Genomic DNA, 27403 nt, shown 5'->3' on the forward strand with positions numbered 1-27403 from the left:
CTCCACCATGTATTTTTTTTTGCCTTAAATTGTGCACAAGTGGGGAACAAATAGCATATAAAAATATGTATTTGCATGCTCACCTTGCTCCTGTGTTTGACATTGTTTGGAATTCACTGTGGCTTTGTGTAATTATTGCAATGTAGACCATTATTTCAACTGCACAAATGTAAAGAAGCTATAGATAGATAAATATCATTGTATCTATCTATACATTAAAAAACATATATATTCTTTGTACTAAATAAATTGATCTTGTAACATTCAGCTCATTTTCAAGTGGCTGATCTAAAATACTAGTTAAAAGTTGTACCAAATAAGAAATATTATTCTCATTGGTCCCAATTCAGAAGCTGTTTTTGAAGTTCTTTAATTGTTAGATATTTCTGAACATGCAAAAGATGAGGAAATATCTGCCATGATAAGCCAACAAAATTGAATGTCATTGTGAGATCATTGTTATGTACAACCGGTTCTCATTTCAGTAGATGTTTTGGTTCAGAGAGGGACTACCTTTTAAGTCATTAACTAGAGGAATACCATTCATTATATTTCTGTATCTAAAGTTATTATAGGAAAGTTAGTTTATTTGCTTTGAATGATAAATTAATAGTATTTATATTGATAATGTTAATGTCTTTAAGTCACTATGCCACTTACAAAACTGTAAGCTCACCCACCTTTTGTTTCCCATAATATGCAGTGCTGTTTAGTGACTTTGGAGCATTCACTACTATGGTAGTTTATGTGAATTACATACAACTGTGCTTATTGTGCTGAACAACAAATGCTTCAATTGTTGGAACTAACCAGATGGAATATGTGTATGGATAACTTAAAGTTAGACTAAGGGGAAAACTTTTTTTTAGATTTGGATGTTGGGGGGGGTTAGAACCAGTGCCAAGTTTTCATAATTTTTTGCATGTTATCGAGATTTACTCTCTAATTTTCCTAAACAACAGGAAGAAGAAAATTTTAAGCTGCCACCAGAACTGGAATACTGGGGAAATCTTTGCATGAGCATAGTTGCTGTAATGAGAACATGCTTCCCTTACATTGGAAAAATAGTCTTTTACTTTCTGTTCAATTTACAAGACAGGCATTGAAGGAAAATTACCCTATTGAAATACAGATGGCTAAAAAAAAATTACAGTGGTTTTAACGCTCCTTTACTCTATCCAAAATGAAAAATAGTTTTGGCTTTAAATTTACTTTCATAATATACCATGGGATTTAGATGGAACAGTGGCAAATATTAAATATGCAGAACAGGTCTTGTACTTACATCCTTGATACACAGCATTAAATTGCTTTATCAGTTATCACAGCTGGCATAGTTCTCCCATATTTTTTCTGATGATGCATGATGCTTTCCAAAGGGGACAGGGACAAACAGTCCTGGTCAAGTGAGCTATATGTCATGCCCTTAACCTTGCAGAAATCCTGCAGTAATTGGAATGCCTAAATGGTTTCTAGATTTAAAGCAATTTTGAAAAGTTTTTAAATATGCTGTTGATGTTTATTTTAATTGTTAAAGTCACAGATATGTTAATTTGACTGAAATATTTTTTTTTATTGAAATGATAAGCTTGATTATTTTTGTAATGATTGTTATTTGACTTTCACTCTGTCAGCTTGGAATTCATCGCAGCAGACACTTGCTAAATTTGTTTTTAAACAGTGGCTAACATTTTGATTAAAAAGATCCCTTAAATAGTAGATGCAGAATTTTTTTCTTTCTAAACACTCCAGATTTTTAGTAAAAGTTGCTTTTCTTTAAAGGCATCTTGTATGCCTCCTACTGTTGTAAATTTCCTTTGCATACATTCATTAAGCCTTTGGCAATGTTAATTTATTTGCTTAAATTGTTACTATTATACAGGATTTTTATAGCGCTGTGCAGTTTACGCCGTGCTTCACAACATAATGGAAAAATGTATTGTTTGAACATTGAACACATACCTTACGTCGCTTCGCCTTTTGGCCACTAAGGGCGCACGCTCCCGCAGCGTGTTCCCAGAGCCGATGTGATGACCACTGGGCACCCGCGATTGCTCGTGACAGAGCGAGAATTGGGATCTGTGTGTGTAAACACACAGATCCTGGTTCTCTCAAGGGAGAGGAGACAGATCGTGTGTTCATACTATATATGAATACCGATCTCTCTCTCCTCCTAGACAGTCCCATCCCACTACAGTTAGAACACAGCGAGGGAAAACAGTTAACTCCTTGATCACCCCTAGTGTTAACCCGTTCCCTGACATGTATACAGTAATCAGTGCATTTTTATAGCACTGATCACTGTATAATTGTCAATGGTCCCATAAATGTGCCCAGTTTGCCCACCGCAATATCGCAGTCCCCATTACTAGTAAAAATAAAAATTGTAAAAATAACATAAATCTCTCCCCTATTTTTTAGACGCTATAACTTTTGCGCAAACCAATCAATATATGCTTATTGCGATTTATTTTATTTATTTTTTGCCAAAAATATGTAGAAGAGTACATATGGCCTAAACTGAGGAAAAATTTTGTTTTTTTGAAAAAAAATGCGGGATATTTATTATAGCAAAAAATAAGATATTGTGTTTTCTTTTTTTTTTTTTTTTTAATTGTCGCTCTTCTTTTATTTATAGTGCAAAATACCACCAAAAGAAATCTCTATTTGTGGGAAAAAATAAATCAATTTTGTTTGGGTCCAACATCGCACGACTGCGCAATTGTCAGTTAAAGTGACGCAGTACCGTATCACAAAAAAACGGCCTAGTCATTGAGCAGCCAAATCTTCCAGCCTGAAGTAGTTAAAAAAATAACTTTGCCTTTTTAATAAATTTTAAAACAATATAGCTTTTCTTTGCAAATTTCATAGTGTTTTTACCTATTGTTTAGCTACTAATCCCTTCTCTCCACCCCAGTGTCCCTTTAAAAAGTTCTGAACGTCAGGGTTTGGAAGGATCAGCTATCATGTGACCACTGTAATTGGCTGCCACAGTTCTCACATGATTGGGAGCCAGTTTCCCTGGCTGCCAATCATTAGTCTGGATCTGGAGCTGTCTTTGACAACTCGTGACAGCTCAGTCTCTGTGATGGGAGCACGCAGTGAGGATGTTCTTAGCAGAAAATGATCAGTCGACCACCAATGCATATGTAGTGTATGGGATTTAACTACGTAAGCCCTGGACCATTTTTCTGGCCAAAGACCAGAGCACTTTTTGCGATTCGGCAATGCGTCGCTTTAACTGACAATTGCGTGGTCGCAATTGGCATCTTTTTTTCCCCACAAATAGAGCTTTCTTTTGGTGGTATTTGATCACATTTGCAGTTTTTATTTTTTGCGCTATAAACAAAAAAAGAGCAACAATTTTGAAAAAAACACATTTTGAAATAAATATCCCCCAAAAATATATGAAAAGGCATTTTTTCCTCAGTTTAGGCCAATACGTATTCTTCGACATATTTTTGGTAAAAAAAAATCGCAATAAGCGTTTGATTGCTTTGCGCAAAAGTTATAGCAAGTTATATAGTTCTACAAAATAGGGGATAGATTTATGGCATTTTTATTAATATTTTTTTTTTTTACTAGTAATGGCAGCAGTCAGCGTTTTTTATCAATACTACAACATTATGGCGGATACATCGGACAATTTTGACACATTTTTGGGACCATTGGCATTAATACAGCGATCAATGCTATAAAATTGCATTGATTTCTGTAAAAATTTCACTGGCAGTGAAGAGGTTAATCACTAGGGGTGGAGGGAGGGGTTAAGTGTGTCCTGAGGAGTGATTCTAACTGTGGGGGGGATGGGCAGTGACACGACACTGATCGCTGCTCCCGATGACAGGAAGCAGACGATCAGTGTTCTGTCACTAGGCAGAACGGGGGGGTTCTGTGTTTACATCGCCATCTCCCCGTTCTTCAGCTCAAGTCCGCAGCCACGGTCATGGAGCTCGCGGCAGGAAATTCAAAGTAATGTACGGTTACGTTACTTTGCCCAGCCATGTCATTCTATCGGCGGATAAGTACAGGAGCCGGTCGGCAAGTGGTTAAAACCCACCCTTTTGCCATGGCACATGTGTGTTATTGGGTTGGCAAGAGGTTAATCAGTTTTCATCAGACATGGACATCTCTATGCATTGTTTATGCAGTATTTTTCCATAGATTACAACTACAAAAAATCTTCTACTGAAGAATATAAAAAAATATATATTTTATTACTAAACTAAAGTTTGTTTTGAACTTGTAAACGGCTCACACATTTTTCTAATCCTACCCTTTGACCTATTTTATTTTTGTGTTATTTAAAAAAATGATGCTTCCTTAGTGAAGTGAGCCACATGTTCTATGAACTAATTAATATCTAAAAAGATAAAAATAAATCCAAAAACAACAACTTATGGAGGTATTCTATAACCATTTTGGCAAATAAAATGTGTGACTCTGGATTTGAACCTATATGGTCTTCACCAGTAATAAATCAGAAATAGTTTCTATCCTTTTTTTACTAGTTTTTCCACATTGACTTTTGAAATAAATGCTCATGAAAAAAGATGGGCCTACTCATTGCCCTTTTCCACGACCTGCATGCAATTTGAATCTAGCTTGCATAATCCTACCACAACCTCCCATCAGGATATTGGGACAATTAAATGTTAGTTACCCCTATGGGAAGGTCATAAGGGCCCAGTAGCTATATGGATCCACCTTAATACTGTCACTTGATCTTGTTTGCAGCTTTTTTCCTAATGTTACTAAATAGGAATTGCATTGGCCCAGTCACAAGGAGTATGTAAAACGCCAAAATAAAAATGTTTCAACAGCATCAGAAAAAATGGCAGTTAAAGCGGGAGTCCGCCGGGACTCCTTTTTTTTTTTTTTTTTTTTAAAGCCAGCAGCTACAAATACTGCAGCTGCTGACTTTTAAAATAGTGACACTTACCTGTCCAGCGCGCCCGCGATGTCGGCACCCGAAGCCGATCTCTAGATCGTCTGTCGGGTGCTGCCGCCGCCATCTTGGGTATGGGAATCAGGAAATGGAGCCTTTCGGCTTCATTTCCCGGTTCCCTACTGCGCATGCGCGAATCGCGCTGCGCAATAAGGACGGTCCCCGCTGCCTCTGGAATCTGTGTGTTTCCCAGCAGGCAGTGGGGCACTTGCGGAAAGGGGCGGGCACTTGCAGAAAGGGGCGTAATCTACGCCCCTTTCCGCAGAGAGCTATCCCGGAAGTGGGTGCAGAATACCTGTACTGTACAGGTATTTGCACCCCCCTCCCCCCTGAAAGGTGCCAATTGTGGCGCCGGAGGGGGGGAGGGTTCCGATGAGCAGTGGTCCACTTTAGGGTGGACCTCCGCTTTAAATGCTATTAAAGTGTTATATAATGTTACCCTTCATGGCTTTAAAACTGTTTGTCTGTCCCCATTAAAGAGTAAAAGGTGTTTTTTTCGTTTTTAAATTGTGATACTGTGTTTTTTTTTTAATATCCTCATTGCCTTGCTTCTTTTGCTGCCTTTAAAATGGAACTCCAGCCAAACCTTTTATCTATTTATTTTTTATTATTAAAGTAGGGGAAGGACTAAAATCTCTACAAGCGTAATATTTCTATATCATGGCTAGGAAATATACTATTTCTGTCAGTAGTAAATGCCTTATAAAGCACCTAACCCATTCCCAAGTGTGTCCAAATGTAGAAAAAAAAATATGGGTTGAAGTGAAACTGGTCATAATAGATGGATTGAAGTTTGTCTAGTTCCACACGGATTTTTATAGCGCCAACAGTTTACGCCGTGCTTCACAACATAACGGAAAAATGTATTGTTTGAACATTGTTAAATGTTTATTTAACTGGTGGCCAACCAGCCGCTGCAGTATTACTGCGGCAGAATGAAACGGCTGGGCGAAATGACGTTACCTTACGTCGATTCGCCTTTTGGCCACTAGGGGCACACGCGCCCGCAGCGTGTTCCTAGAGCCGATGTGATGACCACTGGGCACCCGCGATTGCTCGTGATAGTGTTAACTCGTTCCCTGACATTCATACAGTAATCAGTGCATTTTTATAGCACTGATCACTGTATAATTGTCAATGGTCCCATAAATGTGTCCAGTTTGTCCGCCGCAATATCGCAGTCCCCATTACTAGTAAAAAAAAAAAAAATAAATAACATAATCTCTCCCCTATTTTTTAGACGCTATAACTTTTGCGCAAACCAATCAATGTACGCTTATTGCGATTAATTTTTTATTTTTTTGCCAAAAATATGTAGAAGAGTACATATGGCCTAAACTGAGGAAAAATTTATTTTTTTTGAAAAAAAATGTGGGATATTTATTATAGCAAAAAATAAAAGATATTGTGTTTTTTTTTTTTCCAAAATTGTCACTCTTCTTTTATTTATAGCGCAAAATACAAATCACAAAGGTGAGCAAATAGCACCAAAAGAAATCTATTCTCTATTTGTGGGAAAAAATAAATCAATTTTGTTTGGGTCCAATATCGCACGACTGCGCAATTGTCAGTTAAAGTGACGCAGTGCCGTAAATTTTGATTTTGATCACCATATGGCCATATAATGATCAACTTTTGTTGAACAGGATGTTGGAAATTTTTCATTCAATCAGCGGCTACAGTGCTGATCAGTGTGCTCTGACAGGAGAAGAGTCCTCACTTTCAGAATACATTTACACTTCAAGGAGGATTTCTCCATTTCTCCATCCACCTTGTTTGTGTGAATGGGGGGATCCATTTTTCTGATCAGCTCACTGGCTTTATGGACAGCCTTAGGCCTCATGTATGCTAGGCGTTTTTACAGTTGTTGCTTTGGGCGGCGGATGTTTTTCTTAACTGCCACTAAACTTCCCTGCATGTTATCCTATGTGCTTATGTACTCATAGGCTGGCTTTTATGAGTGTTTTTTGGCAGGAGAGTGTAGTGGCAGAAAAAATGCTGACAGCTCCTAAACTCTCCTAATCTCTGCTAAATGCCAGTGTCCAGCATTTAGCAGATTTTTTTTTCTTTATAATTGGAGGCTGCCACCATCCTTAGCAACCCGTGAATAGTTAGCTGTTAAGAAGCGGGCTGAGAAACCGGCTGTCACGCCCATAACAACGAATGAGTGACTTACTGAATGTAAAAAAACAAAACATTGCAGGCAATGAATAAATGTGAAGAAAAAAGCATGGGGGTACCTCTCAATCCATACCAGGCCCTTTGAGTCTGGTATGTATTTTAAGCGGAACCCCACGTCTTTTTTTTTTTTTTTTTTAAAGCGTGGGGTTCCCCCCAAATCCAATCCATACCTTTAGGTCTGGTAGCGATTTTGAGGAGAACTCCCATAGCAGAATTTAAAGAATTTCCCCGGTTGTCCAATTCATACCGGATCCTTTTCAGAGCATGTAGCCTGTAAGCGAGTAATCCCCCCTCCTGATTCTTACCAAACCACATGCCTTTAACATGAGGAGGTGCTTTGGGGCTCCCGTCAGTCGGAACTCCGCCAAAAGTCAATCGGAAAGTCTGCCTAGTCTGCCAGAAAGTTTGGTTGTGTGTACGTGGCATAAAGCCATATAAACCATGCCTTGGTATTGATATCTTTTCAACTGACTTCCAAATTGTTGAAAATAAATAGATTCTAGAGATTGTCTCATTGGCTAGTTAAAAATTGTGACAAAGTTACAGTGCCTTGAAATTTTCAAAAAATTTTAATGTTACAGCCAAAAACGTAAATGTATTTTATTAGAATTTTATGTCATAGACCAACACAAAGTGGCACATAATTGTGAAGGGGAAGGAAAATGATAAATGGTTTTCAAACTTTTTTACAAATAAATAATGTGAAAAGTGGCAATACTTTGTAGAACCACCTTTCGCTGCAAGTCTTTTTGGGGATGTCTCTACCAGCTTTGCACATCTATCATTTTCCGCCACACATAGTGTTTTGCTTTTTGGCCAAAAAGTAAAATTTTTGTCTCATCTGACCAGAACACCTTCTTCCACATGTTTGCTGTGTCCCCCACATGGTATCTCGCAAACTGCAAATAAGACTTCTTACAGCTTTCTTTCAACAATGGCTTTCTTCTTACGACTCTTCCATAAAGGCAGGATTTGTGGAGTGCACAACTAATGCCCTGTACACACGGTCGGTATTCTAAAAGATAGCACAATGCAACTGCATTGATACACGAAAACAAGGCTCACTCTAAGTCTTATGCCCTGTACACCCGGTCGGACATTCCGACCACAAAATCCGTCTGATTTTTTTCCTTCGGACTTTGGCTGAAACTTGTGATGCATACACACGGTTGGACAAAATTGTCGGAAAATCTGATCGCTCTGAACGCGGTGACGTTCGTTGCATACGAGGGTACTACGTAGAGGCCAGTAGCCAATAGCTTTAGTCTCGTAATTTATTCTGAGCATGCGTGCCACTTTGTCCATCGGAATTCTCTAAAAACGATCCGAAAAATTCAGATTGGATTTTGTTGTCGGAAAATTTTAGATCCAGCTCTCAAACTTTTTCCATCTGAATTTCCGACGGAAAAAGTCTGATAGAGCCCACACTCGGATTTTCCGACAACATAATGCAAGCGGACCGTTTCTGTCTGAATTTCCGACCGTGTGTACATGGCATAATAGTTATTCTGTGGACAGATTCTCCCATCTGAGCTGTGGATCTCTGCAGCTCCTCCAGAGTTACCATGGCCCTCTTGTCTGCTCTCCTTGCCCGGCCTGTCATTTTAGGTGGACAGACATGTCTTGGTAGGTGTGTAGTTGTGCCATACTCTTTCCATTTTCAGATAATGGATTGAGCAGTGCTCCGTGAGATGTTCAAAGCTTGGGATATTTTTTTTTATAGCCTAACCCTGCTTTAAACATCACCACAACTATATCCCTGACCTGTTTGGTGTGTTCCTTGGCCTTCATGACACTGTTTATTCACTAAGGTTCTCTAAGGTTCACGAACCTCTGAGGACTTCACAGAACAGCTGTTTTTATACTGAGATTAAATTAACCACAGGTGGACTCTATTTACTAAGTAGGTATTTTCTAAAAGGCAATCGGTTCCACTAGATTTTAATTAGGGGTATCAGAAGGGAGCTGAATACAAATGCACGCCACACTTTTCACGTATTTATTTATAAAAAAATGTAAAAATAATTGTCCTTCCACTTCACACAATTATGTGCCACTTTGTGTTGGTCTGTCATATAAAATCCCAATAAAATACATTTACAATTTTGGTTTTAACAAGACAAAATGTGGAAAATTTAAAGGGGTATAAATACTTTTTCAAGGCACTGTAAATGTACCATATTCCGAAGATAGAATGAAATAGATTTGTTGAACTCTAGAAAATGATCAAAACACACAGGTGCAATGTGTAGTGTATATCATGTGATCAAAAATAGGCTGTTTTTGTTCATAATTTGCCTTCTGTACATAATTACTTATGGTTAAATAGAATAGTATTTTAAATGGATTTATGGATTATAATACTGCAATTAGATGGTGATGTATGGGCTTGGTTTTGCTGCCCAATAGGGTAAGTGAGTGAAGATGGGTTAGTAAGAACTAGTTGTGATAAATATGGTCATGTCCCCCCAAAGTGAATAACAGTTTTCTTGTGTGTAGTAGTGACCTATACCTGCAAGGAACTTATAAGTATTAGGAGAAGTGTGGAACTACTTTATTACAGATAAACAGAATAGGGGGGACAGAAAATTATGTTTTTGTTACATCTATTTCACATAACATACCTCCATCTAAACTTATTTTTTCATGCTACCAGACCATGCTATTAGTTAGTGTATGTGCTTTTTTGTGTTAATTGCAGCCCAATTTCTTTTAACACGCCATAACTGCTGTGTACTGTGTGAAATTCAGTGACGTTTTTAATTGTAATGCAAGGATGCTGTGTGTTTGAGCCATAGCAGCTCTGTTCATTTAACGCATTACTGTATCTCTTCTAAAGAAACAGGCTGAAACAAATCACACATTTTTCTTCCAGGACATTTGGATTGCTGCCCCCTCCTTTTCTCAGGTTGTATTTTTGACTTTCCTTTTCATAGATTCAGTGGTTTGCTCTGCTTCAACTTTCCTCACTCTTCCATACTGATTGTCATAGTGTGTATATTGTGTCATTGGTCTGGAATCTAGCACTCTCTGATTCTGCTCCTATGATGACTACACGTTTCTAATTTGAACTATGTATGCATTCTTTCATTGTGTTTACTGAACAGAAATTCACATTGCCCATAAATCAACGCCACCATCAGCCAAATCTGCCAGGCATTATTTTGCACAATTGTTTGTCTGTCATTGCCAATATATTTACTTGCTCCTGCCTTGCCACACGGTGTTGTGCATTAACTAGACTATTCTTTCTATCTTGCCTATATTTATACATGTTTTTGATTGAGAGCCTCCTGTCCTTAGATCTTACTTCAGGGGTTATTAAACATCCAGGGAAATGTTGCATTTTCCTTAAGATTATGAGTAGACATAGGTTTATTTATATATGTTTCAAATGTCTTCGCATTATGCTCGCTGTTAGTTTTCTATAGTTTGGTTATATGCTTAAAGGTTCAAGTAAACGCTATATATAGCAAAGACCTGACAATCATTTGTATTTCACTAGCGGTATGCGTGTTTGTGGTCTGTGTCATATGAACAACGAATTTCTGGCATCTGCTGCCATAGTCTGCTTTGCTGTTGTGAGTCTGGAAATCGTTGTCAAAGCCAAAATCGTCATAAATCATACAGTGTGTTCATAAAACATCTCAACTGAGCATTTTCTTTAGCATCTTCGCTTATATATTTTTATGTTATTTATAATATCTAGCTGTGTATATACATAGTTGTTTTTTAATTGTGCATGCACTAATATACTTCACTTTACCTGTATGTCTAAGAAATTGTGGTTTTAAAAATGTTTATTTTTTTTATATGTGTGTATTTTAAACTAAAATCTTTTAAGAACATATTGCACAGGAAGTGTGGAAATCTGTTAACTATATATTTGCATGGCATGTTTTGGAATGTGCCATGGTAAATGAGTGTTACCTGTTTATCTTGCGGGGAAAAAAAAATCAAGTCTACCCAGAGTGGATGAATAAAGCCTTACTAGAGGGGTTGACAGTCGTCACGCAATATATTTTTTTGATATTCACTTCATTTATCTAGTCATGTGAAAATAAAATCATGTTTGCTTATTTCATTGATTGGATAGACTATTAAAATATTTGCATAATTTATTATGTGAGGATTCTCAACTCCTTTAGTAAATTAGCTTAATACTGTGGATAATTCTGCAAACTGATTGTGCATTGCTATCATAAAGCAGACTGGGATACATTACAGCTATAATAGGGCTTGAATGTTGAATCCTATGGTGTGGGCATTATTTTTATTTTTTTATTATTTTTTTAAATTAAAGGAGAAAATGCTTTAGGCTGAGGTCACAATTATGCAAATTGGATGTGGTTTTCCCTCATCCAATTCGCATGAAAGGATTCTGTGACCAGATCTCAATAGACCTGGTTCACACATCTCTGAGGCAGCTGTGAAGCAGATTGCACAGGGGTCCTGTGTGACTTTGGCTCTGTTTCAAGTCTTTATTCGGGCAAAAATTTGGCCCTGATTCGTCCCTTAAGTGGAGAACAGGGTTGCACTGGTCCTCTGCTGTGAGCCGCATCCGAATTAAGTGTGAACCCAGGCTTAAGGACAGTCAGAGACATCCTTTTAGGCTGAAATATCATTTGATTTATATTACCAAGTAATATCAAATAGAATAATATCCTGGAAAACTAATTTTGCGGTATCTGAGTTTGATTTTTAATATTTTTGTGTACTATAAACAAACCATATTCTTCCCCAGGCTATGTCTGGCTGCAGGAGCTGGCTCTCCACATTCTTGAGCCACTGTACATGTTACTTTTAAATAATCCAAAACAAGGAAGGGTGTGTACATTATTAACAGCAGTATCCTCTTACAAGACAATACCTGACACTGTTTGGCATCTTGTTAGAAGGTTTTAATTTGGCAGCGATAATAGCCCTTTTTTCTGTCTTGTTTGGCATTTTCTTACATGATTACACAATAATTGATCACTAGAATATTTATTTTGCAATTGTTGGTGCATCAAGACGCTATACAAAATAGTAGTACTTCTAGTTCTGTGTTACTTGAGTTGGACTTCATTTATTTATATAATATTTTTTGTAAAATGTTATCTTTTTTTCTTAGTAAAATGTGTAGCCTAAATTGAAAACAGATTTTTCACAGTCTTCAAATAATTACTTATATTTTAAGCAATAAGTAAATTGACAATTGTGCACCAAAAAATCACCCATAAAAATGATAAGGCATATAACATAGTTACCATATTTTGTTATATTTAACGTCTTTTATTTAAATAAAAAAAAAGGATGTAGATTATGAGGTTAATTGGCTTGTGGACCGTTACTGCTTTGCATCAACCCATTTGCTTATAGTGCAATGCCCTCAACACAGCCAAGTACAGATAGGGATCCATTAAAGAAAAAAAAAAAGGGAATTGTATACTGTACTTTACAATTGTACAATGAGCTCCACTGGCTTTGGTTGTCTGAAGCCAACAGAGTGCAGTAGCAATGAATGAGAAGGGAAAAAGAGGAAAGCTCAGTCATGTGACCTGTCAAAATCGCACAACCTCTTCTTCTCTAATCATGATAAGTAGAGAGAACTGCACAAAGTGCAACAGGGTCAGTACCACAATCTTTGTTTTATGAATGTACTGAATAATGCAGTCCATTGTAATGAAAATAATATAGTATATGAGTATAACTGACTGCCATTTTTGTCTGAAATGTATTTTAATAGAAATATATATATTTTTTTGGAGAAAGCAAGAACGGCTGTAGGCAGTTGGAAAGGACATGGGAAGAACATACAAATTTAAAAACAAATAATGTCCTTTTATAAATTGTATAATTATGCTGAGGACCTAGTACTTGGCAATAACTCTGGCAGGTCTTGAGTGGTATGAAATGCCATATAGCATTAAAATGAAACTGTACTTGTGGTTAAGTGTTTAATATTGAAGTGAATAAGTAGAGTGTTTTTAAAGGATTCAAGTCCGAGGGTGTTGTCAGCCACTGCTTATAGTGCAGATATTATGCTAAGTATGCTACTGTAAGGATTAAATTAATGTAAGGGATTAATTTAGGGGTTAGATTAGTTTTGGAGTCAGGGTTTAGGGTACTTATTTGATCATTTATTTTAATTTAGATTCCCCTTTCTGGCCGCATATGGTAACGTGGCTACATAAAAAAAATGTAAAATAGTACAGGAAGCGTGTTCCAAGGTTATAGAGAGGAGCCATTATAATTCAAGAAACATGAAAGCACCTCTTCTTTCTGCTGCGTATTGGTCTGCACATACGAAAATATCTATGAATAGAAAATATGCATCCTTAAATAACAGAATTTTTAATTAGTTTGTATCCAAAGATTTGCCGGAAGATTTTCCTCACAATGCCTAATTACAACCCTGGGACAGGTAATGTGGATTGGGTTAAAAAGATAGAATTGTATAGTTTAAGTTTAGTGTTGGGGGTTTAAGCATATGGAGGGTCAAATGTTACAATCTGGTCAAATATTGGGGACACTTGGGAAAACTCTGATTTCCTACTTATTTTAGGTCCCCAAAAACTCCCAGCCCCACACATTAGTGTACCTTTCTAACAGTGTAATAGATCTAGCTAGTTCCCTGTAAACCCTATGTACTCTGGTAAAAATCTCATGTAGTGCATAGGTATGGCTCTAAATCTAAGATATTTCAGCTTCTATTTGCAACATTGCTGTTTGGTTTACATGTGTCATGAAGATTACTGAATGAGAAAAGAATATGCTTTTTTATGTGAAAGACATGTAGTTTTATGATCTCACAATGACTTGGCAGTCGTTTGTTTAGCACTAAATTAATGATAAACTTGGTAAATCATCAGTATCAGATATTCAATTTTTGAAAGTAAAAATGTTAAATGTTCGCTACTTTTTTATCACTGATCTGTTGATATTGAAAATTAAGTAATTAAGCTTGAGCTAGGACTACCCTGCAAAATGGCTTTCAAATGGTACTACATCAAAGAACAAAGTCTCTATTTTCAGTTTTGCAAAAGGAAATTTGAAAGCAATAAACTTGCCTTTTAAGCTTCAAAGAATTGGTTGCTCAGATAATGTGCCACTTGAAACTCCAGTAATTATGCAAATTACCCATAGCGAACACTATCAAACCTGATTATATCATTAAAAAAATGAGGTGAGGGTGAATGACACAACTTGCATGTTGTAGAAAGGAATGCAATCATCTGCATGGTTGTTTTTTGTTTTATTTTTTATGTATATTTACACGTGCATTTATACTCACTGTATACATCATGTAGTGTTCATTGAATTTTGATGTTTGTAACTTTTTTTTTTTTTTTAATTGATATCACTGTGCCATTGCTGTATAACTAGAGAACACAACCTAAACATTAGAAAGTGTTTTTGAAGCTAATGAGGGGGAAATGATCTTGTACAACCTTATGGTTGTGTGTGTATATGTGTTACTTTCGAACTCCTGCTGTAAAGGTTCAAATTCAAATTTACCCTAATGACCTTATTGCAGTGCTGCTTATTCTGCCTTTAAAAGGTGACCCCAGACAAAACTTGTTTTGGATAGAATGGTGACTCTAATTGCCCGCTGTGTCACCTGGAAGTGAGGTAAAATCCTCTGACAGCAATACAAATGAAATATAAATGAGAATGAGGACATAGACAGCAGTAAAAACCTGACTGATGTTCAGACTCCCTCCCCAGTTTATCCAAATTTAAAGTTTTGTCTAGAGTTCAGTTTTAAGCACTATCAGGCTTTTTTAAATAAATGCTAAATAAAAATGTAAAACCAGTGACTGCTGGTTATTTAAAATGCTTACCTTAGGGAAGCTGGAAATGGCATGCCCCTGACACTGTTAACATGCTGAAACTATAAAAATAAACACTGGGAGGGGGAGGTGGTAAGGTGACAAAGTGCTAAAAACACATCAGCCTGTGTTCTCACATATATCTTTTAGTACTTTAGAAAATCCAAAAGCTTGAGTGATTTAATATGCAAATAGTGACTTCAAATTCTCCAACTAACTTGTATTATTCCTTATTGGCACAAAAGTGTGGTGGGCATCCTCATGGGCTAACAGGAAGATAGGGGCCAATCATTCATTTTTCCTGCCTTACTAGTATTTATTTTCTTTTAGCACTTTTTTAGCACCTGCTTTTCTATCATTCTAAAGTGAATGGGTGTGCAAAATAAATACAATAAAATATATCATATTTCCCACTTCTCTCTTTAAAATTGCTGTTACATACTGTATATTTTATTTTTATTTCGCCCAGATATGTTCTTTAAATTTATTGGCTTTCTGGGTGCCCAGTCTTTCTTTTGGTGCCAGGAAAGTAGAAGTAGTTGAAGTAACATGTAGAAATCTTTCAATGCTTCAGGCCAAATAACATTTGCAGAATCACGCAAACTATTACATTTCTTATTTAATTTCAAATTCTACAAGGGAAGTAACATTTAATAAAAGAGGACTACATTTCCACAGCACTAATATTTAGTGGCAGGGTGTAATCCATAGTAGTAGTGAAATATTATTTTACTTGGTTATAGTAGTTTACTGCCCCTTGTTTTTTGCCACCATAAATAAGCCGATGTGTGTTGATCCTGTTGGTATCAGTTAGGAGAGGCAATAGCAGTACTAGTGCTGGGAAATTGCTGGGGAAAGTTTACAAAATAAGATCTATAAACCAGTTCTGCAAAGGTAAGTATAAAAAATAGGCCCATGCTGACTTCATTCTTCAGGGAATACTGATAGATCCTGTTTTTATAATGTTTTAAAATTGCTATGGGAATAATTTACGGAAATTTTAGTGAAATGTTACATTTGTTATGGCAGTCAAAACAAATGTTTTATTTCTTTTTCCCAGAGAATAAAAGACAAAATGTGATCATTGCTATTGATAACTAGTCCACTTTTGCTTTCTCTTTGCTTCCACTATTTTTATAAATTAGATAATCATTTGTGTGCTAATTTTTTCACTTAGAAATCCATGTAGAAAACTGATAACATGCAATTAGCCTCCTTGGAGGACAGATATAGGAAAGTTCATTTTAGGAGTTTGGATATTTATTAGCTAAATAAAGCACATGCATAGGTCAATGTCACCTTGAGCCTGCCTTTCATAGTCGTGTGTGTTATGTCATGTACCCATAGCATGCCCATCCTCTCCCATGTGTCTACTGTATTGAATTGATTTTGCTAAGCAATGTTATAATTAGCACTTGTTGATATAGGAATGACCAAGAAATGTGACACCTGTTACAGTATGTATGTTTTGTTTCAGGTTTTGATATAAGCATATAATTACACCCACAAAGTTCCAACATTGCTTCCAGTGAAGAAGGGATTAAGATATGAAGATTTGTGGGTTCAGTCATCCCTGCTGGGGCAAACTTCTTAATAAATAAAATGTCTAATAGTATCACATACATTTTTTGAAAAAAACCCATCTCGTGGGTATGAACAATCTCAGCCATTATATATATAGATATATATATGTGTAATGTAAGATTTATAATGTTAGAGCTCTAACACTAAATGCAAAAGCAGATTTGCCCAATAGAGGAACCCATTTCTCCTAATTCTTGTGGCAGTGCCTTCACAAATCTTCATTAGGACCCCAAAAGCATGATGTTGTATAGCTTTGCAGTGTGTATGTGTAAACAGTATATCATGTCTTAAGGGTGTATACCTCAGGCCCACAAAAAAAAATCAGTGTGGTTGTTTTACTAAAAGAGTATATGACCTCAAAATGACTTTTCACTTTGCTTAGTGAATAATGTGAAACTGTACCAATTTTGTTCATCCAGTAAATCAACCACACTGTTTCACGCTTATGGAAAACACACAGGAGAACTGCAGTAACAAAGAAGGCAAGCTTGTCTTCTGAGTAAGAATGTTTGTACTATAATTGTATCAGTACATTAAAGCTGAAGACTGCTACTATATAGTATTTATCTAGGATATTTTTTTCCTAAGGTAAATTACTTTTGTTGTGGAACACTGTGTGAACTATTGTAGCCTACAGTGTCAGGACTTTATTGTGTCAGGATTTCAGTATGGTGCCAAAAACGTAAGCAAGGTCTTGACCATTTTGCTGGATTTCAGATGGACTAGCTACCAGGGAAGACCAGCACTTAATAGTTACTAGAGGGTCCGTGGGTTACAACCCCAAGACCTTACATTTAACCAGTTGTTATAACAATAAATAAAATTCAGCAGCTTTGACCTTATTTTACAAGTGGGCAACTCTCAACAGCAGGCTGCATTATTTATGAAAATAATCAAATTAGGTGATATTTTGTGTTACTTTGAAAATAACTCACTGTGGGCAATTTCTCACAGTGATTAAATATTTTATATCCCTTGAGATAATGTAGTTTGGTCTATAACTTAATGCAGAAGAGTAGAAACTGCTTGGCTGGGATAATATGGGGAACTATATATGTTGTGCTTGGTCAAGTATTGGCATTTTTTTAGCATATGAGAAATGTTTTTTATAGGAGTAATAAAAGTCAGCTCCCCATGCATTAAAGCTGATCTCTAGGTTTCATTTAACTTTAAATAGTTTGTTTGGACCATGCTTTCTCTGCGGGAAAGCTTTATATTCATTCACAGAATACAAAGCTTCCCCTGAAAGGCTGAGCAGCACTCCGCCTTATTTGATTTTGTTTGAAAACCAGGAGGGGGAAGTGCTCACCCCCCCCCCCCCCCCGCCAAATCACAATGATGTATTCTATATGTCATTGAGGCTACATACAGGGTATAAAGTTCTCCCAGCCACTGCAACTGTTAGTGAAGTAACTAGTTAGATTGAACCAGCTTGGTCCAAACTAACAATTTAAAGTTAAATTAAACCTGAAGATCAACTTTAATATATTTAATATAGTGTATTGTGTCTGCTGCAGGTAAGTGGGTTTATTTATGTAATTGATTTAAGTTGTAATTTTTTTATTCTTTCATCCCAGTAAAAGTTTTTCTTCATTAGGAGAGACAGGATTCAGAGACAATTGGGTTATACCGCTGCCTACAGAAGGATTTGGAAACTGCCAACAAAATATCAGTGGCCAGTCTAGTATAAACCTTTTCACTCCCAGCATGCTTCAGGCTTTTGCTAGTGCCCTCAGAAGCATCTCTTTTCTCTACTGAAAAAGGCTTACCTGTTTTTCTAGCCATTTCATCTTCAGCATTATGTTTTTGCTTCAATCAAGACTTCATCTGCACACCGCTTGGACCGATATAGTTATGCATTTTATAGAGATATCCAGATTGGCTTTTTGCCAGAAAGAACTTCGGAGGCTCGACTGGACAATTCCAGGGCCTGCTTTGAATGTGGCCTCCAAGCACTTGGCTCTGCTTTTACACTTTCCAGACCTTTGTGGTGTGACACATTCTATGAAGACTCGTTAATAAGCATAAATATGGGCTGAGCATCAGGGACAGTATTTTTTTTTAGAAGTGGCAGACACCATTATTACACGTGTTTCCCTTCGGTTTCCAAGGAAAGAGTTAATACGCTGAGCAACTAAGTGCTGCGTCAATGGTTAGAGTGTTACGCACTGTTCCCTTTCAACTTTTCAACATGATGTAGCATCTTTGTGCAAATGCTCTTATTCACAAGAGACATATAGTTCCACCTCAATTAGTCCTTGCTGCAACCTACAGTGACCTGGTCACCTCCAGTCATAAGAACTCCTGCTCTCAGCAGCTGTTTCATATGTACCCAGGGGTTTTACATGTACAATAAAGAAAAAAATCAAAAAAAAAAATGAATGCAGCCATCGCATCTAAGAATTGGTAAGCTGCAGTATAATAAATGTTTGTTTTTGGGTTTAATACCGCATTAAACGTCTTTTATTCGCATCTAAAAATGTTGCATGGAATCCACCAGGTTTTACATAGTTACATAGTCAGTGTGAAAAAAGATCCAATCCATCTAGTGTCCAAACGAAAAAAATACAATCCCATATACACAATCCTTCACCCACAGTTGATCCAGAGATCCAAGGCAAAAAAAACCAGCAAAGAATGCTCCAATTTGCTACAGCAGGGAAAAATTTCCTTCCTGATCCCCCGATAGGCAATCCGATTTTCCCTGACTCAACTTAATAACTTCCCCTCATGAGGGAGACTTTATAGCCTCTGTGGACCAGGGATTACCTCAGATGTGTTTTGATACTAGTCTGAACCCGCCTGAGCTATTTCACCAGGAAGCTTTTGCTGCAGATTGCCAATCATAAGCGGCCGAGGCATACCCTGACGCCGCATGTATTTACGTCTATTTGGAGTATCCAAACACACCTGAGCTCATCTTTACTGTGGCCATCAAGGATGGCTACTTGTATGCCCCCATCTTTCCAGCACATCAAGGCTACCTCTGTATTTGAGTGAACAGTTGGCAAAGATTTTGAATGACCATATATGGCAACAGTACAAACACTAAATGGTCTCAGCTGGATCCTGAACTCCTCCTCTGAAACTCCTTCCTTGTCTACTCTGCAGGATTGAGATGAAGGGCATTCTGGTGATAGGTTTAGCTTCAAACTGGCCCTGGCGACTGTGGTACTGATCTGATCAAACTGCTGACAGAAACCCTATAGGCTCCTCCAGATCAAACAGATATTCTGTCTGAAGGACGGGTCTAAGTCTCCATCATGGTTACGGGTTTTAATGACATTGATCTGGAAGCCCTTGTTTTCTTGTATTTCCCTGCTGTTAAAAGCTAGGACGTTTACCACCTGCAAGGTCTACCATCACACATGGAAGACTTACTTATCGTGGTGCGAGTAACAACGTTTTTACCCCATAAATCCCTTCATGGATTGAATCCTGATCATTTTATAATTAGGTCGGGAACAGCACTTGGCTCCAAATACCATAGAGGCAAATCTCTCAACCATTGATTAAGACTTTTGTAAAGGGTGTCTTTCATGTAACACCTTCTGTGCAACCACCTGTGATGCCATGGGATTTAAATTTGGCCCTTTCAGAACTTCAAAAACTGAGGCATGCTGATAATGGAAGTGGGAACAGCAGGCTGGCCACTGTTTTATTGTTGTTGCCAATGTCCAAATTCTTCTGTTTGTGACAGTGTATGCCAATTCTCTCAGAATCCTGTGTTGCTTAATGAACTCCAAGAAATACGGTAAGTAAAAAATCATAATATTATTACTGTGGTTAAAACCCAAGAGTCTCACATAGGATAGTTGCTTCATCTACACCTTTTAAGATGTTATACCTTCTGTCTTCGCTGTCCATATGCATAAGAAAATTCCAGCATGCAGCAGAAAAAAAATTATAGCATGCTGGAATTTTAGATATACAGTAAAACCTTGGTTTGAAGGTAACTTGGTTTGAGAGCGTTTTGCAAGACTAGCAAAATTAAAAAAAATGTACTTCATATACAAGTGATGTCTTGATATACAAGTAGCATCATGTCACAACTGAGTATAAAAGATAGGTGCCTCTAAATGTAGCAATATGGTTACATTTAATGAAGGTACAACATTTAGCAACTCACATGGTTGATCATTAAAAGAGGCACATCTAAGTATGCAGGCATCTGAGGTAAAGCTGTCCACAAAAACGATCCTCATCAACGTCATCCCTTCCACTCTGCGCTTCATGAGTGGTTCAAACCACACTTTCAGATCGCTCTACAGCAGGGCAGTTTTTCCGGTCACGATTGCAGGCTGACAGCGGTGAGAGCCAACATCTATGTGGATACCTTTACCCTGGATGCCTGCATACTTAGATGTACCACTTTTAATCATCAACCATGTGAGTTGCTAAATGTTGTACCTTCATTAAATGTAACCATATTGCTACACTTAGAGGCACCTCTCTTCTCTTTTATACTCTGTAGCTCCTGGTGGATTTTGCTTCTAATCCCCTTGTGGAGGCTTCCATTTGTGGATGGACGTTTTATGGTTACACAACCTGGTCACATTGCTACAGTCTTTTTATATTGACTATAAACTGAAGGACCTATGAATGCATGGTTGTGGAACGAATCATTTGAGTCTCCATTATTTCTTAGGGGGAAATTTGCTTTGATATACAAGTACTTTCGATTACAGGCATGTTTCTGGAACGAATTATGCTTGTAATTCAAAGTTTCACTGTGTATGGATAGCAAAAATAACTGGAGGGGAACTAATTTGTGATGTTGGATTTTAAGCCCTACTGTTAAAACTAGACAAATGTCTAATTGAGTGGTTTCACCATCATATTGCTAAACCACCTAAGAAAAACCCTACTGGAATGTTAACAGATTGCAATGGCCAAAACCTCCACTTTTCCTTTAATTAACATTTTTATTTGAGGTCAGAAGAAGGAAAGTGGACACACCCAGGGTTGTGTTAAGGTAAAGAGTTCCTAAGACCATACTGTTAAAGCTGGAGGCAGGCTCAGAAATCAGAGTTGTAGGTAGAGTTGGAACAAGGGGACAGACTGGGCATGCTCCTCTGTTGCCATACACACAATTCCTGTCAGTTTCCACCAGTTTGCAGTACCAAGAACAGCCAAGGTATTAAAGCATCATAACATTAATAGTTTTGATCATTTCACAGTTTTGTTTCAAACTTTTTCTGGAGTATGCATTGATCTGTTTGCATGTTTTTGCAATCAAAAATTGGTCTTAAGTGGTTTAAATTGCATGAAATTTGCTGCTTAGTGCCATTATTACAGCTTGATTTAACCACTTGCTGTTTTTTGGGTGAATGCTGGCACAGGAATGGGAACATATTGAATGCACAAGAGACAGGATAAATATGCTACAAGGGCAGACTGAAAACACATTGGTTTGACACAAACCATAGTGTACTTCAGAACATACACATGGGAAACTGTACAAACAAAGAGGAAAACAGAAGGAAGGTATCACCGAGAATGCTGAGTATAAAGACTAATCAAACAAAATACTTAAGCATACACTAGTAGTTAGTTAAAGACACACTGTAGGGAGCTGAATAGAGACTAAAGATGCCCAAAGACTGTACTGAATGGCTGGAGATTTATACACAATCCAAGTTCACAATATACAGTTTTACCTGTAAATAGTATAGTTACATAGTAAGATTGAATAAAGACACCAGTCCATCCAGTTCAACCTGAGTGAGTGTTTACAATTGTCCCAATCCCTGTACATTGCACCCTCGCATCTATCCCTACCCTTAAGGAGCCCACAATCTAAGGTCCCCATTCATATACTAGGGCCAATTTTGGACAGAAGCCAATTAATCTACCTGCATGTCTTTGGAGTGTGGAAGGAAACCCACGCAGGCACAGGGAGAACATGCAAACTCCAGGCAGATAGTGTCATGGTTGGGATACGAACCAGCGACCCTTTTTACTGCTAGGTGAGAGTGCTAACCGCTACACCACTGTGCTGCCCAGGATTGCTCTAGTCAAACAAACTATCTTGTGTAGGGCATTGGAGGATAGAAGCGAAGCCATATTCAGACTCTTTTGGTGCCAAAGAAAATTACACTGATCATGCAAAGTTTTTTTTTTATTGGCCCAAAGGTTTTGTTCTCCAAGTATACTTGTTTGCTGCTGTTGTGCACTGCCCCATAGCTGTTTTTTATCTGATCTGTAAATTAATGTGTATGAGTACCTTAAGAAGCACAAGAAACGGAACAAGAATAGTTTAAAAGTATACTTTATGCTAATTTGAAATAACTCAAAATGTGTGCTCACTGAAAAGTTTCCTTTCAAACTATACATGTGACAGGTAGTAAAACGCTTTAACATGTATGATAGGTACCAAAAGGTATAGAATCGATGGGTACTCCCAGCACATTCTTCTGTGTGATGCATGCTTACACTGACTACTGACAGGCAACCTTCATTGCATCATGGTATGCCGCTGAGAACTTTCCTGAGCACTGATATTGCTTACTGTAGTTCAGGAATTTGTATACTGACAGCTACAGGGTTTCAAGGAGCTTCCAAGGCACCAAACAACAACAGCTTTTCAATGAAATTATGCTGTTGGTATATAGTATGCAATTGGAATCTTTTTTTCTGCCTGTCACATGTTAATGGCCAGTTTTCTGTAAACAAATATAAATCTTTTGTAATGTGCTTTTTCAGCAGTTATAAGTGATTTTCACTTTTTTTTTTCAAGGGGGAGGTTTAAAACATTTGTCATGTTTTTATTAATGCCTGTGAACCCATTCTGGAGATCCTAATGCAGTTTTTTCCTTGAGATGTTTGTACCAGGGCAAAGAGTAAAGGGCATTTACAGGCGTCACCAGAATGGAAGTAGAGGGAGAAATCTAATGGGTGCACCTGCTGTAGTGATAGCTATCTGAGAGAACCCACTGTATGATATGATATACTGCACATGTATATCACAACAATATAGAGATGTATACTAATCTTTTTTTGTATGAAGTAAAGATGAAGTGACACAGATTTACATTATGATGAACATCCACATTGTACATGAAGTTTATTTTATTTTTATGTTTAAAGCCCATCGCAGACTCTTCTCGCAGAACTGCTTTGCTTGAGAAAGTCGTCGTTATTAGGTGATGATGCACATTGCAGAAACTGTGTTCTTTTTCAGCCACATACACATACATTTCTTTTAAGGACTCAAATATACTCAATATACTATATGCATACAGAATGATCTTTTCTGCTTGGAAAATACAGCATCCTTTGCTACATTTTTAGAAAACTGCAGTTGGAAAGCTGAACTATAGACCATTTCATTTTTAACGTCCAAATATCAACAATCTCATATAGCCAATGGGGATTTCTATTCCCAAGCAGTGTACATGACTCCTGTTTTGTCTTTATTGCTGTAAAGGAATATTTGAATCATGGGGAATCAAGGTGGCTACAGATTGAGATGGAAGGGTTATTAGTATTAACATTTAATTACAAAATAGCTTTTTAAACAATTATCTGTTGTTTTTTTTCTGTTTTTGTTTTTTTCTCAAAGGGCAAAACAGCTGCCCCAAATGTGGCATGGAAGCTACTTTTATTTATAGTGGCTAGTTTACCTTCAATTTAATCTTTTTGTGTGGAAGAAGCTAGTATGTTTATAGCATGGTTTAATTTAAATGTGTTACACACGCATGAACGTGCAAGGTTTGCTTGTCTGCTAGCCTCCACTCCACCTGCACTAAAAAATCTCTAAGTGAAAAAAAGGAGAAACGATTTGTATCCAGCAGGAGTATAATATCACAGGATTTAGGATAATTTACTCCAACTCTTGTGGCTGTGTTGCGTGGTTACAAAATAGTTTTTTTTGTAATTCCTAAAAGAAATGTATGTTTAGTTTTCAGTGAACACATATTTTGATTTATTACTGGAGTATTTTACTTTAAATAATTCTTATGACTTATACAGTTTGTATGCTTGCTCTTCATTATTTTGATTGCTGTATCAAATGTAAATATTTGTAGATTGACCAGTACATGGATTACTTCTATGGACTGCCTGTTGGTCCATCCAGTAGTAGATGAAGGGGCAGCCCACAGAAATCTATAGAGCTAACTAGTGTTTGCCCAGTACTGTGCACAGCCAGATTGGGGAAAGCATAATAAGCTGCTGGTCTTTTGGTTGCCACCATAGAAGCTTCTGTTAGAAGCTTTGCATTTTAGTTTGATGTTATTGTAGAGTACTCAGCATTAATGGACTGCCAATACACCACAGTTGTGTAACCCCACGCACAATGCTTTTGTTAAAAAATCTGTGCATAACAACAGACAGTATGTGCAATGTGGTGCTTGCAGTGCATTGTCCTCAACATTACAGTGTGTTTGGACACTATTCACAATGAATGGCAATACTCTGCACAAGTAGCAGGTGCTCTACTGCGCAGTGTAGTAATGCGAGTGTTTTTAGCACTTTACCACAACACACAAGTCTGAGTGGACCCTTAATGCTTGACTTTTTTTGCATAGATCCTTATGCATGTTTTTATGTTGTTTTTTTTTTCTGCTGTTGTTTTTTTTAACTTCTGATATATTTCTTGATTTAATGTGCATAATGTAAATGAAATAGCATAAAACATTTTGAAATATGCAAAACTACTTATTGTGCATAGACCAGTTATCTGTCAGTATAGTATTTAGAATTTTGGATATTCAGTAATAAGATGTTTACACTTGATTTCTTGTAGCATGTGCTTTATTCAGATAAGGGGAATTCACAGTAGTGGATAAAGCTGTTTAAAAATAGTGAACCTGTAGGAACAGTCACACTACTAATCCTATGGTTCTAGCAGAAAGTTGATATTATATGCATCCATTGTTTTAGGATATTCTAATCCACCTTTGCCTGTAACCCTTCCAAAATTGCAATTTAGATGCCGTTTTTTGCAATGTATGCATAACCACAGGCATGCTTCCCAGCCTTCCATGTGGTAATACCCAGGTCTTTCCTTTAGGTCACTTGGGTGCCAGATATAGCATCAATGGATGGAAACAAGAACATACTTATTATGGCTAGTTGAGACTGCAGTGGCTTGCTGGGTTTGGACCTAAAAGTGCTGCTGGCACAAAGAGGAATCTGCTAATGGCCTATCTTACCACTTTTCTGCTGGAACTAATAGTTTAGTACAAGTGTTGGATCTACAGCTTTCAAGAGTGTCCTTTTGCCTTAAGTGGCAGTTACGGCCATTAGTAGCCTAACAAGTTTTATTTCCAGGTCTCTCCTACCTACCAGCCCAGCTACCCTTGCCCTGTAATTTAATATAACTCAGACATCCTCCCCCAGGTGCATACTAAGCTGCCTGACAGCGGTGATCTCCTCTAGTGATTACCCTCCTCCAGGCTGAAATCTTCCCCAGTTCTGCACATTGGGTCCCTATAGACATGAGAACTGCACTCATACACTAGGGATTCAAAGTGTAAACACCAGAGGAGGCAGCCACTGTCAGACAGAGAGTAAAAAAAAATGAGTGGGTAATGATTTAGGAGGCTAGGGGTTGGGCCATTGGGTTTATGTATGAATGTGAACTTGACTTTTACGCCTCCTAATGTTAAAAAGGACTTAAGAGTAATGACTGTCTCCTGTAAACATTTTAGCTTGCCTAAATGTTTTTTTTTTTTTTAAACTAGTAACTAAAATATATTTTGCTCTGAGACATGTTATTCCTATAGATTGTAATACTTTTTAATACATTATGTTATAAGCAACTTTAGCTGGTGTTTTCAGATAAATACAACCTGCCATAGCTACTAATTGTGAAAGTTTAACTAGACATTTAAAATGAACTTTGTGTATTGTACATTCAGGATATGTAAGTAATTTGACTGGTGTTTATTTTGGGTTCTTATAGTTGAATCCCTACTGTGATCTTAACATAGAATCTTGTGGTGATATATAATAATGTGACAGAAATGCACTGTCTTCACAGATTGCATGTAATCATGCAATTAACTTAAAGTTCAACTGAATGGCTGACAGTTCAGCCACCTTGGGCCATTGTGCCTGTACACAACTTTACAGAAAATGCAGTGTCCATGCATTTAAAAGAAACTGTAATATGCAAATTTACACAATGTTGTATTTCACTGATACAAAAGTATTTTCTGCAAAATTAGATTTTCAAAGACTGCACCATTGTTTTTGTTCTTTTTTTTTATGTTTATGTTGTAATGCAACAAATTCCATTTTTCATCAGCAAATCAAATTTGAATGCCATGTTCAATTTAAGTGTATTCATTCTATTCCAGCTCATAGTAACAGCCTCCATCAGAAAAGTGCTTTAACATCGACTTCGAAAAGCCAGGATTGTTAGCTTTACTGTTGCCCAACTTTTCAACTACTTGATTCAGAAATTTTAAGTGTCTCTGCTTATTTTTGATCTTTTGTTTTTGTCCATGCAATAGCTCCACTATAAATTGGAAGGGCTTAAAGATGAACTCAGGAGGAGTAGAGGCTGCGAAACCAGAGTAACTATTACTGATCAAAGGAGCTGCTTCCATTCGCAAAAAAGATGCTTTGCGCTATGAGTTTGAGCTCCTTACTATACTTCGTGAAGATTCCTGACTTCCATTTTTCTTCCTTAGCGCTGTCTTTCCACTAACATTTTTCTCTTATTAGCTTTTCTCTTGTGTCCTTTGGATATCTGTTTTTCCACGCTAGTTCTTTACTAGTCTACTTGTTTATTTTTAGGACTCATTTGTGTTGTTCTAGTTTCATTTCACATTTTCTGGATGTGTTTATTTTAAGCACACCTACATGTTCTGTATTCATATGTACTTGTCCAGCCATGGATGTCCATAGTTTGTAGAAGGTGTTA

At 37.2% G+C, this 27403-nt stretch overlaps 1 protein-coding gene across 26 annotated transcripts in view; it reads left to right on the forward strand.

Moving 5' to 3' along the window:
• The window catches only part of GPHN (gephyrin), a 935903-nt gene that overhangs the window by 731695 nt on the left and 176805 nt on the right, over positions 1-27403 (forward strand). For 10 of the 26 annotated variants that reach the window (XM_077464979.1, XM_077464987.1, XM_077464985.1 and 7 more), the window contains 2 exons: positions 10005-10037; positions 26991-27053. The exons of 7 other annotated variants lie outside the window; for them this stretch is intronic. In XM_077464979.1, the coding sequence (XP_077321105.1) occupies positions 10005-10037; positions 26991-27053 (96 nt within the window). The remainder of the gene's footprint in view (positions 1-10004; positions 10038-26990; positions 27054-27403) is intronic. 9 more of the 26 variants (XM_077464982.1, XM_077464999.1, XM_077464990.1 and 6 more) reach the window with 2 other exon arrangements.

Source organism: Lithobates pipiens, unplaced genomic scaffold, assembly GCF_037356315.1.
Source record: "Lithobates pipiens isolate NorthernLeopardFrog02 unplaced genomic scaffold, aLitPip1_a1.2 Scaffold_30, whole genome shotgun sequence".
Lineage (NCBI taxonomy): Eukaryota > Metazoa > Chordata > Amphibia > Anura > Ranidae > Lithobates > Lithobates pipiens.